Source organism: Bos taurus, chromosome 6 (genome assembly GCF_002263795.3).
Source record: "Bos taurus isolate L1 Dominette 01449 registration number 42190680 breed Hereford chromosome 6, ARS-UCD2.0, whole genome shotgun sequence".
Taxonomy (NCBI): Eukaryota; Metazoa; Chordata; class Mammalia; order Artiodactyla; family Bovidae; genus Bos; species Bos taurus.
Window position 1 is genome coordinate 91,102,666 of NC_037333.1, and position 12,257 is coordinate 91,114,922.

Below are 12,257 nucleotides of genomic sequence, written 5' to 3' on the forward strand. Positions count from 1 at the left end.
ACTGATCTGATCTGATTTGATCTGACACTTATTGGGGCTTCCCTTGTGGCTTAGACAGTAAAGCGTCTGCCTACAATGCGGGAGACCCAGGTTCGATCTCTGGGTTGGGAAGTTCCCCTGGAGAAGGAAATGGCAACCCACTCCAGTATTCTTGCCTGGAAAATCCCATGGACGGAGGAGCCCGGTAGGCTACAGTCCATGGGGTCGCAGAGAGTCAGACACGACTGAGCGACTGCACTGAACTGAAGATGGGAACATTGGGGAGTATGGTGACAGTTGGACAGTATTTCACTTCTAGGATTTATTTACCCCCATGACCACATCTACAACAGCACATGAAGGCAGCAGACGCCATGGCCCACAACATGTCTTCATGAAATATTGGATTTCGTTGGGTTATGACTAGAACCTACATCTTTTTTTCAGACGAGGATAACAATGACGGGAACAGGCCCAGAAGACCCAGAGGGAAGACCGTAGGGGTTTTCCTTTAGTTCTTGGGTGAGTTTATTCTTGCAGGGAGTCAGTCATCATCCCCACTCGAAGGAATTCAGTCAAACACAGCAAAAGACAAATACTGTATGATTCCACTTATATGAGGTGTCTACAGTGGTCAGATTCATAGAAACAAAGCAGACTGGTGGTTCCTAGGGGCTGAGGGGAGAGGAGGAAGGGGTGTGATATAATGGCTATAACAGCTTCATATCTGCAAGAGGAAAAAGTTCTGCAGGTCTGTTTTTACAACAATATGAATATATTTAAAACTACTGAATTGCGCTTCAAAATGGTAAAGATGGTATATTTTCTATTATTTTTTTTAAATCACCATTAAAAAATGGTTAAAACTGCAAAACAAACAGGACACTCAAAAACCTTAATTCTGGCTCAACTTCAGTCCCCTGGCTGTACACCCTCAAATGCAGGCCTGGCTTAACCTAGTCCATGGAGTTTCTTGAGGCATTCAATGTACAAAAATGCTTTTTAAAATGAGGACCCAAGTGTTGTCTTTTTTTTTTTCAAATTCTACTATACAATGATAATACAGGCTTTCCCTCGTGGCTCAGCTGGTAAAGAATCTGCCTGCAATGCAGAAGACCTGGGTTGGATCCCTGGGTTGGGAAGATCCCCTGGAGAAGGGAAAGGCTACCCACTCCAGTATTCTGGCCTGGAGAATTCCATGGACTGTATAGTCCATGGAATTGCAAAGAGTCAGACACGACTGAGCAACTTACACTTCACTTCATGATGATAAAGCCGATCTTTACTATTCTGGGCATTGATTTACACAGACTAAGACAATCCACTAAGACTAATAATAACATGAAACACTTAACTAGCACTAATTCCATGCCAGACACGAGTCTAAGTACTTTATAAATACTGACCCATTGACTCGGTCTTCATAACAATCTCATGGTGGAAGTCCTATTTTTATCCCCACTTTATAGATAAGGAAACAGAAGCACAGAGAACTGGTAAGTGGCCGAGGTGAGATTGACAACCGGCCATTCGACTCCAGAGTCAGACCCTTAGCACCTGAGGCAGGGACAGGGAACTTTTATCTCTGAGTTCCAGCACCGAGACAGTCCTGACTCAGAACGATTGAATCAGTCAGCAACCATTTATTGAGCAATCGGTTACGACGGAATCTCGTCCTATTTTTACCACACAGCAGTTCTGAAGAAAGATCTGCTTCCTCTAATATTATTTTTTTTAACTTGGTAAAGAGAAACTTTGTTGAAAAGATGTTTGCAAAGGTTGTGGGGGAGGTTACTGTCTTGGGGGTGTGGGAGATACTGCAACAGTGGGGAAAATACTCTGACCATAAGATCCCCAAGCACCTCCCTCTACTAATCTTTCTAAAAAATGATTAAAGAAATTCTAACTCCCCAATGCTTACAATCGGTGGTCACTGCCAACGACTCTAACCCACTCTGCCACCTGGTTATCTTTTGTGCTCAGGAGGGGAGGAGAAAGAAGTAAATAAGAAGAGATAGAAAAACAAGCTCCTACTATATAACACAGGGAACTATATTCAATATCCCATGATAAACCACAACGGAAAGGAATATAAAAAAAGAAGGTACACATATACATTCAGTATAACTGAACTGCTTTGCCATACAGCAGAAATTAGTCATGATAAATCAACTATCATCTCATCTGTGCTTGCTCAGTCGTGTCTGACTCTTTCACAACCCCATGGACTGTAACCCACCAGGCTCCTCTGTCTGTGGAATTTTCCAGACAAGAATACTAGAGTGGGTTGCCATTTCCTTCTCCAGGGGATCTTCCCTACCCAGGGATTAAACCTGGGTCTCCTGCATTGGCAGGCGGATTCTTTACCACTGAGCCATCAGGGAAGCTATAAACCAACTATATTTCAATTAAAAAAGAAAAAGAAGAGACAGAAAGGCCTGTCTTCAGACTAACAATGAATTCTGGGAGCTGGCGTAAGACTAGGTATGTGGGGAGAGAACAAGGGAAAGACCCTAAAGGTCACTATAGAAAATCACATGCATGTGTTTAGTCCCTTCAGTCGTGTCCAGCTCTTTGTGACCCTATGGACAGTAGCCTGCCAGGCTCCTCTGTCCATGGGATTCTCCTGGCAAGAATATTGGAGTGGGTTGCCACGTCCTCTTCCAGGGGACCTTCCAGACCTGGAGATCGAACTCATGTCCGCCTGCATCTCCTGAATTGCAGGTGGATTCTTTACCCATTGAGCCACCCGGGAAGCCATAGAAAATCAGGGGCCACCTTAAAAGGGTAGGGAGTGGAAGCAGCTATTCATGGCTTAGTAACCACATTCTCCAGCTCAGAAAGAAGCAGCTGCATTTCTAAACACAACAGGCTGGGACTGGCCCATCCACAAAGCCATTCATTCACAGCTATGTGCCCACCACCAGCAGCGCTTCAGACAGATGTAGTCAGAACCTGTGCTTCCCGTGCAGCACACTGAGGAGGCCCGTGGGAAGAGACGGGGGCTCAGGCCACAGGGGGTGCTGCTGCGTTTTCTGGTTGGCAGGGCAGGCAGGTGCTGAGGACTCACCTGTAAGTGTATGGCCCCACTTCTTCCAACCGAGGGGTCTCCCCGTTGAGAATCTCCTCTGGATTGGTGACATTGAAGAAATAGAACTGGGTGTACACAGGCAGAGGGGGCTTCTTCCAGGAGTCAAAAGTCTCGGAACCATTCCTTAACACGATATTCTAGAGGAGGACAAAGAGATTTATACAGCATAAGGCTTTGAACACACAGGTGGAGCGAGGGACACCTTCTCATTTGACCTCCCAGCTCACTTATTTTTTTCACAGGCTGCAGTCTCTTGAGAGCAGGGCCACGCCTTGTGGCAGTATGGAGCCCACAACACTTATAAACCATAAGAGGTGTTCAATAAATATGTGTGGTAAAGAAAAGCTGCAAGCTAGAGCCATAGCTCATGGATGGAGACATGGCTAAGGCCACAGTTGGAGTACCAACAGGCCTTATTTGCTTTGTTACCAAGAGTCTAGTGGTCAGACAGCTTCCATGGAAGTCAGGCCACTCTGAGAAGCTGCATGCATTCCCAGCTCACCCAGCTCGCCCAGGGAACAGGGCCAGAGGGCCAGAAAGCTGGTCCTCCCATTTGAGGTAGAACCATACCCACCCCTGGGGTTTCCCTGGCAGTGCAGACATTAAAGAATCTGCCTGTAATGCCAGAGACCCAGGTTTGATCCCCTGGGTCAGGAAGATCCCCTGGAGAGGGAAATGACAACCCACTCCAGTATCCTTGCCTGAAAATTTTCATGGACAGAGGAGCCTGGCGGGTTATGGTCCATGCGGTCACAACGAGTTGGACGACTGAGTGACTGACACACACCCACTCCTACCACTTCCACCACTAGGGGCTTTAAATGCATTTTCTCATCCAGTGCCCAGCAGACCCCTAGCATAGATTCGCCTATCCCTGATTTAAAAATGAGAAAGCTAAGCTACACTAGTGCTTAGGGTATTCTTTGTCTACAATCTTTCCTTTGTTTCCCACCCTTACTATGTATTATGGTCTAATCTGTGTGTGCCCCCCACCAAACAAACTTGCATATTGAAGTCCTAACCCCTAGTACCTCAGAATGTGACTGTATTTGGAGACAGGGTCTTTTATTTTTAAAAATATTTATTTATTTGGCTGTGTCGGGTCATTGTTGTGTTGCCCAGACCTCTCTCTAGTTGTGGCACCCAGGCTCTGGAGTGTGGGGCTCAGCTGCCCCAGAGCATATGGGATCTTAGTTCCCCAACCAAGGATCGAACCCACATCCCCTGCACTGGAAGCTGGGTTCTTAACCTCTGGACCACCAGAGATTCCCTGGATACAGGGTCTTTAAAGAGAAATTAAAGGTTAAAGAAGTCATTAGGGTGGGCTGTGATCCAATATAAAGGATGTCCTTATAAGAAGAAGAGATTAGGATATGCTAAGTAGCTTCAGTAGTGTCCGACTCTGTGCGACTCCATAGATGGCAGCCCACCAGGCTCCCCCGTCCCTGGGATTCTCCAGGCAAGAACACTGGAGTGGGTTGCCATTTCCTAGTCCAATGCATGAAAGTAAAAAGTGAAAGGGAAGTCACTCAGTCGTGTCTGACTCTTAGCGACCCCATGGACTGCAGCCTACCAGGCTCCTCCATCCATGGGAATTTCCAGGCAAAGAGTACTGGAGTGGGGTGCCATTGCCTTCTCCGATTAGGATATAAGTACGCACAAAATAAGGATCATGTGAAGACACAGGAAGAAGATAGCCACATACAAGCCAAGGAGAGAGGCAGAAGAAATCAACCTTGCTGACACCTTGATCTTAGACTTCTAGTATCGAAGACTCTGAGACAATATATTTCTGTTGCTTTAGTCACCCAGTCTGTTTTAACTGTTATGACACCCCTCACAAACAAATAGAGCACAGTCCCAAACTAAAACCTTGGCCCTTCTAGGCAAGGAGTGACCTTGCCACCCTGCAGACTTCAGGTGTGGCCAAGTGACTTGACTTGATTAACTGAATGTGGATGGAATGGGAATGCCCCAGCTTCAAGCTGAGGCCTTAAAGGCATGGCAAGTTTCCATCAGCCACCCTCTGCTACCCTGTTTCAGGCAGTTGGTGACCCTTCAGCCAAGGCCCTAAAATGGTCATGTGTAGACCAGCCATGGTGCCAGGAGTCCAGCCTAAGTCAGCTGACATAGCTCAGCTCAAATTGCAGCCAACCTGGCCATAAGGAGTAGGAAGTACATGTTACTTCCTAACATGTATAAGCTGCTGAGTTTGGGGGGTTGTTTGTTATCCAGCATTACAAGAGAAGCCTGATTAATACTGCACCCAAGGTTAATACACATAAACCTAATATCTAGTAGCTAACTTGTTATTAAAGAAAAACTGCATTTTTTTTAAGATTTAGCTAATTAAGTTTAATATCGAGCTAAGACAAGAGATGGTTGAATGGCATCACCAAATCAATGGACATGAGTTTTAGCCAACACTGGAAGATAGTGAAGAACAGGGAAGCCTACCATGCTGCAGTCCACAGGATCTCAAAGAGCTGGACACAGCTTAGTGAGTGAACAACAGAGATAAGGCATAGTTAAAGTTGAGAAGGAAGTACTGTTAAATTGAAGTGAATTAAATAACTACTGCTTTGGAATTGGACTTGATCTGGGTATTGTCCTGGTATTTTTAGGAAAAACTGCTTTTTTAAAGTTAAGATCATTGAGGGGACATATGTATACTTATGGTTGATTTATGTTGATGTTTGGCAGAAACCAACACAATTCTGTACAGCAATTATCCCTCAATTAAAAATAAATTCATTTTTTAAAAAGTTAAGATCATTGAGGTGCTTAAGAAAGAAAAGATCAGAGACTGAGAATACATAAACCAGAATGCAAACAGTGACTAACTCTGTATGCTGGGATCTGAAAGTGAAAGTTGCTCAGTCCTGTCCGACTCTTTGAGACCCCATGGACTACACGGTCCTCGGAATTTTCCAGGCCAGAATACTGGAGTGGGTACCCGTTCCCTTCTCCAGGGTATCTTCCCAACCCAGGGATCGAACCCAGCCCCCACCATTGCAGATGGATTCTTTACCAGCTGAGCCACAAGGGAAGCCCAAGAGTACTAGAGTGGGTAGCCTACGCCTTCTCCAGCAGATCTTAACCCAGGAATTGAACCAGGGTCCTCCTGCATTGCAGGCAGATTCTTTACCAACTGAACTATCAGGGATCTGATAGCTGTTATTTTGATCTGATAGCTGTTGGGATCTGCTAAGTTGCTTCAGTCATGTCTGACTCTATGTGACCCCATAGACGGCAGCCCACCAGGCTCCCCCGTCCCTGGGATTCTCCAGGCAAGAACACTGGAGTGGGTTGCCATTTCCTTCTCCAATGCATGAAAGGGAAAAGTGAAAAGGAAGTCATTCAGTCGTGTCCGACTCTATTTTCTCCTTGATGAGATCATGTATTTTCCAAATTTTTATAATGAGTAAAAAAAAAACCCTTAACATTGAGAAAAAAAAATTGGGGGGTGGTGTGCCACACGGCATGTGGGATCTTACTTCCCCTACCAGGGATTGAACCTGTGCCCACCGCAGTGGACGTGTGGAGTCCCAACCACTGGACAGCTAGGGAACTCCCAACGCTGAGAAAAATTTTAAAAAGAAGAGAGGAAAAGGAGATCTACGGATAAAGAGAGTATAAGTCCACTAGTGAAACAATAACTAGATTGCATAAGAAGCAGCTAATGATATCACCTGAAACCCCTCTAGTGGTGAGGATCTGAATCATGATAAACAGAGACACTGGCCTCAAAACAGGATGGAAACCACGCCCTGTGACACAGCACACCACAGGATGCCAAGGTTTTAGTAGTCCAGGCCTCCAATTTAACAGAAGCGGAGCTGTAAGGGAACTTAATGATATGACTCTAGTATTCAGTGGAAAATATCTCAAGACTCTGCAGCGAAAAACAAAGTGGTGCTGAAATAAAATGCATGCAGAAAACCCAAGCTTGTCAGAACAAGCACAGTCGTCTGGAGGGCTGGAAATCAATTCCTATCCGTGAGTCGGCCAGGTCACAGGACTGGGGGCTCCTTGTGGTTTGGCACCAGCTGGAACATCTAATCATCCGATTTTTATCCAAACAGCACATTAGTGAAATATTCTTGGCCTTTACTATCAGTACTGATTTACCAATTTGAGGTCAGATTGGTGAGATGGAAAAATTTAAAGAGAAACCACAAAAACCCTTTCCTTCCAAGCTTGGGATCCAGCTCAGACTCACTTGTTGGGGAAACACCCCCCCTCCCTTCCCCCCACCCCTGCCACACATACATTAATCTCTCCCCACCCCAGCCATAGAGCAGCCTAATTGATCATTTTAGGCAGGTTTTTTTTTTAAGAGCTTTGTGGTGTTTTATCTTATCTTCTAAATGGGAGTCTTAGCTATCTGAGAGGAGCAAGGGAGAGAGTCAGGCCCAGAAAGACAGAGAGAGAGAGGGGATAACAGCTGACAGAGGCTGACCAGATAGAACCCAGAGGCCATGGAAGGACAAGGAAGGGTCTGTGTCTCTTCGTGTCAGAGCCAGGCTCTATACAGTAACTCTATGCAATAGAGATATACCAGAGTTTCTCTGGTATAAAGTGCACACACAGCCCCTAGAAACAGCTCAGTTAACACTGAACAAAACCTACCTAAAACTGATATGTTAACTATGAAAAGTGTAACACGGAAATAATAATTGTCTCCTAGAGGATTTTGAATTGGAGGCCTGGACTACTAAAAACTTGGCATCCTGTGGTGTGTCTCCCATACATACCTTTCAAGTTATCTGCTTCCATTCAAATAAAAACCTCTTTTTCTTACCCAGAAATTTCCAGAAAAATGCAGGGCAATAATTTCTCCTCCTTTGTGAAGTCCTTGGCAATCCCCCTTAACTGGATGGGTCATCCATTTTTTTTGAATCTCATAACACATTATATAGGAATTTCTTAGGGAAAAAAGTGCTCAGGATGGAAAACATCTTCTAAAAAACTGAGGTTAATCAGAAGCAACATGACGCAGGTGATATTAGCAGCCAAAAACGAGAAGTGCAGCTACTCAATATTGGAACATATTAGGTTACCTGTTGGTGCTGACCTACAGAAAAAGAATAGGGTTTTGTTTTTTTCTTTAATCCTCACCACTCCTCCAGGACAATGCAGGTTTTGGAGAAATATTGGTTCAGTCAACAAAACATAGTAGAAGAAAACTATATTTTCCATCAGCTTTGCTTATAAGATGCTGGGAGAGAAGACCATGATGTGGGGCAACCAGAGAGCAGAAGAGAGGCATGAACAGTCACAGCCAAAGCCACAGTCAAGCTCCTGTGACAGCAGCTCGACAGCTACAAGTCCAAGGAGCCCTTAAAGGGTACCCAGAGGAAGCGCTTGTCCCCTGCCATTTCAGCCACATTCAGAAAAGAAAGAAAGAAAGTGAAGTCACTCAGTCATGTCCAACCCTTTGTGACTCCATGGACTGTAGCCTACCAGGCTTCTCCGTCCATAGGATTTTTCAGGCAAGAGTACTAGAGTGGGTTGCCATTTCCTTCTCCAGGGGATCTTCCCGACCCAGGGATCGAACCCTGGTCTCCTGCATTGTAGGCAGATGCTTTTATCATCTGAGCCACCAGGGCAGATATGAGAAGCCACCACATTCAGATATGAGAAAGCAATTCAGACAGATACATTAGAATCAGAAACACACAGATCGAGCACCTATTAGTTTCTGTATCTTATTGGTAATCCAGCACCCTACGTGGCTCAGACGGTAAAGCGTCTACCTGCAATGTGGGAGACCCAGGTTCGATCCCTAGGTTGGGGAGATTCCCTGGAGAAGGAAATGGCAACCCACTCCAGTACTCTTGCATGGAAAATTCCATGGATGGAGGAGCCTGCTAGGCTACAGTCCATGGGGTCACAAAAAGTTGGACACAACTGAGCAACTTCACTTTCACTTTCTTCAGCACCCTAAAGAGCTAAGGGGCTTCCCAGGTTGCACTAGTGGTAAAGAACCTGCCTGCCAAGGCAGGAGATATAAGATATAAGTTCAATTCCTGGGTCGGGAAGATCCTCTGGAGGAGGGCACGGCAACCCACTCCAATATTCTTGCCTGGAGAATCCCATCAACAGAGGAGCCTGGTGGACTACAGTTCATAGACTCACAAAGAGTCGGACAAGACTGAAGTGACTTAGCACACACACACAAAGAGCTAAACGCAGCCAGTTCCTTTTGTGGGTGGGGAAAAAAAACCTGTGTCCCTCTGTGATCTCTTTTCAGAACAATTATTAAAAGCAATGCTATAACCATGGTTTTCTTGCAAAGTATAGAACTATGCATTCAATGCATCCAAACACAGTATGTGTGTGTGCCAGGCGTTGCAGGTTGGGGATCCCTAGCAACCAGATCCCTGGTTTCTGTGTTCTAGGAGTTTACCTTCTATTTGGGTGATGGTGATATACACATGCAAGATAATTAACAATGTAAAGTAGCAGGTAATAAATGGCCAATGAGCACACCAAACAGTGGTCTCTGTAGTGTTCAGACAATGAATTCTACAAACTGAGACGGAGAAGGGTAGGGCTTAATGTGAGCCAGGAAGAAGGAATAAAAATTTGGCAAGCAGAGAAGTTCATGGGGGGTGGATGCCTTCTGGACAGCTGGGGTTGATTCCACTATCCTGTCTGGCTGGCAGAGTGAGCCCTTCCTCGGTGCTTGATCTATGTCCATCTCTCCTGGAGCCCTCCATTTAATCAGAAAGAGTGGATATGGAGAATGAGACAGTAAAAGATCCAGAGGAGTGATGGTATTAGGTCTGACTGGGCGTGGGTTTTATAGGGAGCAGGGAGAGTCATTCAGAGAGGTACGTTGGGGTCACAGAAGTCTAGATTTTATCTGATGTATAAGGAAGGAGTATGGAAGGTTTCTGAGCTGCAGAATACTATCAAGAGCCAAGGGTTGTGTTGTCACTTTATCTCATCCAATCCTCTTAATGGAAGTGCTGGAGAAGACTCTTGAGAGTCCCTTGGACAGCAAGGAGATCAAACCAGTCAATCCTGAAGGAAATCAACCCTGAATATTCATTAGAAGGACTGATGTTGAAGCTGAAGCTCCGATACTTTGGCCACCTGATGTGAAGAGCCAACTCACTGGGAAAGACTCTGGGAAAGATTGAAGGCAAGGAGGAGAAGGGGGTGACAGAGGAGGAGATGGTTGGATGGCATTATCAACTCAATGGGTCGAGTTTAAGCAAACTCAGGGAGATAGTGAGGGACAGGGAAGCCTGGTGTGTTGTAGCCCATGGGGTCACAAAGCCCATGGGGACACGACTTAGTGACTGAACAACAACAATCCTCTTAGTAGTCTTCAAGAGGAAAATCATCTTCCCTGTTTTACATCTCAGGAAACCAAAGCTCAAAGAGGTTAGGTGAATGCATGACATCTACTGTACTGGTAGAGGGTGCAGCCTGCCTCCCAGGCCAGGACTCACTGCAAACCTGTGCTCCTGGCAATGCTGAATTTTACCAGAGCCTTGTACTCCTGGAAAACAGCAATGGTTCTAGAATCCTTGCTTCTTTGTTCTGGGAAATAGCTGGCTTCAAAGAAACACCCTTCCCTGTATGACTTAGAATCACAGATGTCTCTCTTGTTTACCTAAGACAAGGCCAGACGCTGACCCTCCAGATTCCCATTTTTTGCCTCATAATCAATTAGCTGGACAGCCTGACCCCACTGATCAGTGGTAGCCAAATGCCTGCATGGTGACTACAGTTAATAACACTGTGCTGTACACTTGGGGCTTTCCTGGTGGCTCAGTGGTAAAGAATCTGCCTGCAAATGCCAGAGGCCTGGGTTTGATCCCTGGGTCATGAAGATCCCCTGGAGAAGGGAATGGCAACCCACTGCAGTGTTCTTGCCTGGAAAATCCTATGGACAGAGGAGCCTGGTGGGCTATAATCCATGGGATCGCAAAGAGTCAGACACAACTGAGCACGCACATGCACAGGCCTCAATAAAGCTGGGTAAAAAAAATGCTTGTTAATCAAACTTCAGGTTTCTCTCCTTTCCAGCTGCAAGAATGCCTCATAAAAGGAAAAGCCTTCTGGTTAACTCTCAGGGCCCTGAAGATCATACAGTCAGATGTACTCCCAAATGCAAGATCCTCTCCCCCTACCACCAGGTCCTTTCTCCTTTACAATAATCCTTCTAAACAGCCTCTCCTTATCAAAGTCAGATTTGTTTTTTATCTGACACTCCTAACTATTGTGCCAGGCTGCCTATCTTGCATTGACACAGGCAAGAGGTATTTTGGAAGCTTACACTGGCACTTGACGGCAAATAGATGGGGAAACAATGGACACAGTGACAGACTTTATTTTGGGGGGCTCCAAAATCACTGCAGATGGTAACTGCAGCCATGAAATTAAAAGATGCTTACTCCTTGGAAGGAAAGCTATGAGCAGCCTAGACAGCATATTAAAAAGCAGAGACATTGCTTTGCCGACAAAGGTCCATCTAGTCAAAGCCATGGTTTTTCCAGTGGTCATGTATAGATGTGAGAGTTGGACCATAAAGAAAGCTGAGCACTGAAGAATTGATGGTTCTGAACTATGGTATTGGAGAAGACTCTTGAGAGTCCCTTGGACTGCAAGGAGATCAAACCAGTCAATCCTAAAGGAAATCAGTCCTGAATATTCATTGGAAGGACTGATGCTGAAGCTGAAGCTCCAATACTTTGGCCACCTGATGCAAAGAACTGACTCATTTGAAAAGACCCTGATGCTGGGAAAGATTGAAGGCAGGAGAAGAAGTGGGTGACAGAGGATGAGATGGTTGGATGGCATCACCGACTTGATGGACATGAGTTTGAGCAAGCTCCAGGAGTTGGTGATGGACAGGGAAGCCTGGTGTGCTGCAGTCCATGGGGTTGCAAAGGGTTGGACATGACCGAGCAACTGAACTAACACTGGCACACGTGGGAAGGAGGGCTTGGCTAAGATTGTTATAAGGATTAAATGAGGCTTAAGCAGAGTGCTTATCTCCAGTCACACTCAAAATACTCAATAAATGGTGACTGTGATGTTGACTATCACCATCTTCAGATTGCAGATGAGAGGGTTCCAGGTTTTGTCTGCAGAAAGAAAGGAATCGTGTCACTTCCATGAGTCTCCTCAAATATAGACAACCGAACAAATGTTAAACAAAAGAGAA

General features: G+C 45.5%; 1 protein-coding gene across 1 annotated transcript in view; it reads right to left on the reverse strand.

Moving 5' to 3' along the window:
• The window catches only part of SCARB2 (scavenger receptor class B member 2), an 82,611-nt gene that overhangs the window by 54,292 nt on the left and 16,062 nt on the right, over window positions 1–12,257 (reverse strand). The window contains 1 exon segment of the mRNA NM_001102153.1: window positions 3,050–3,207. Within this exon segment, the coding sequence (NP_001095623.1) occupies window positions 3,050–3,207 (158 nt within the window).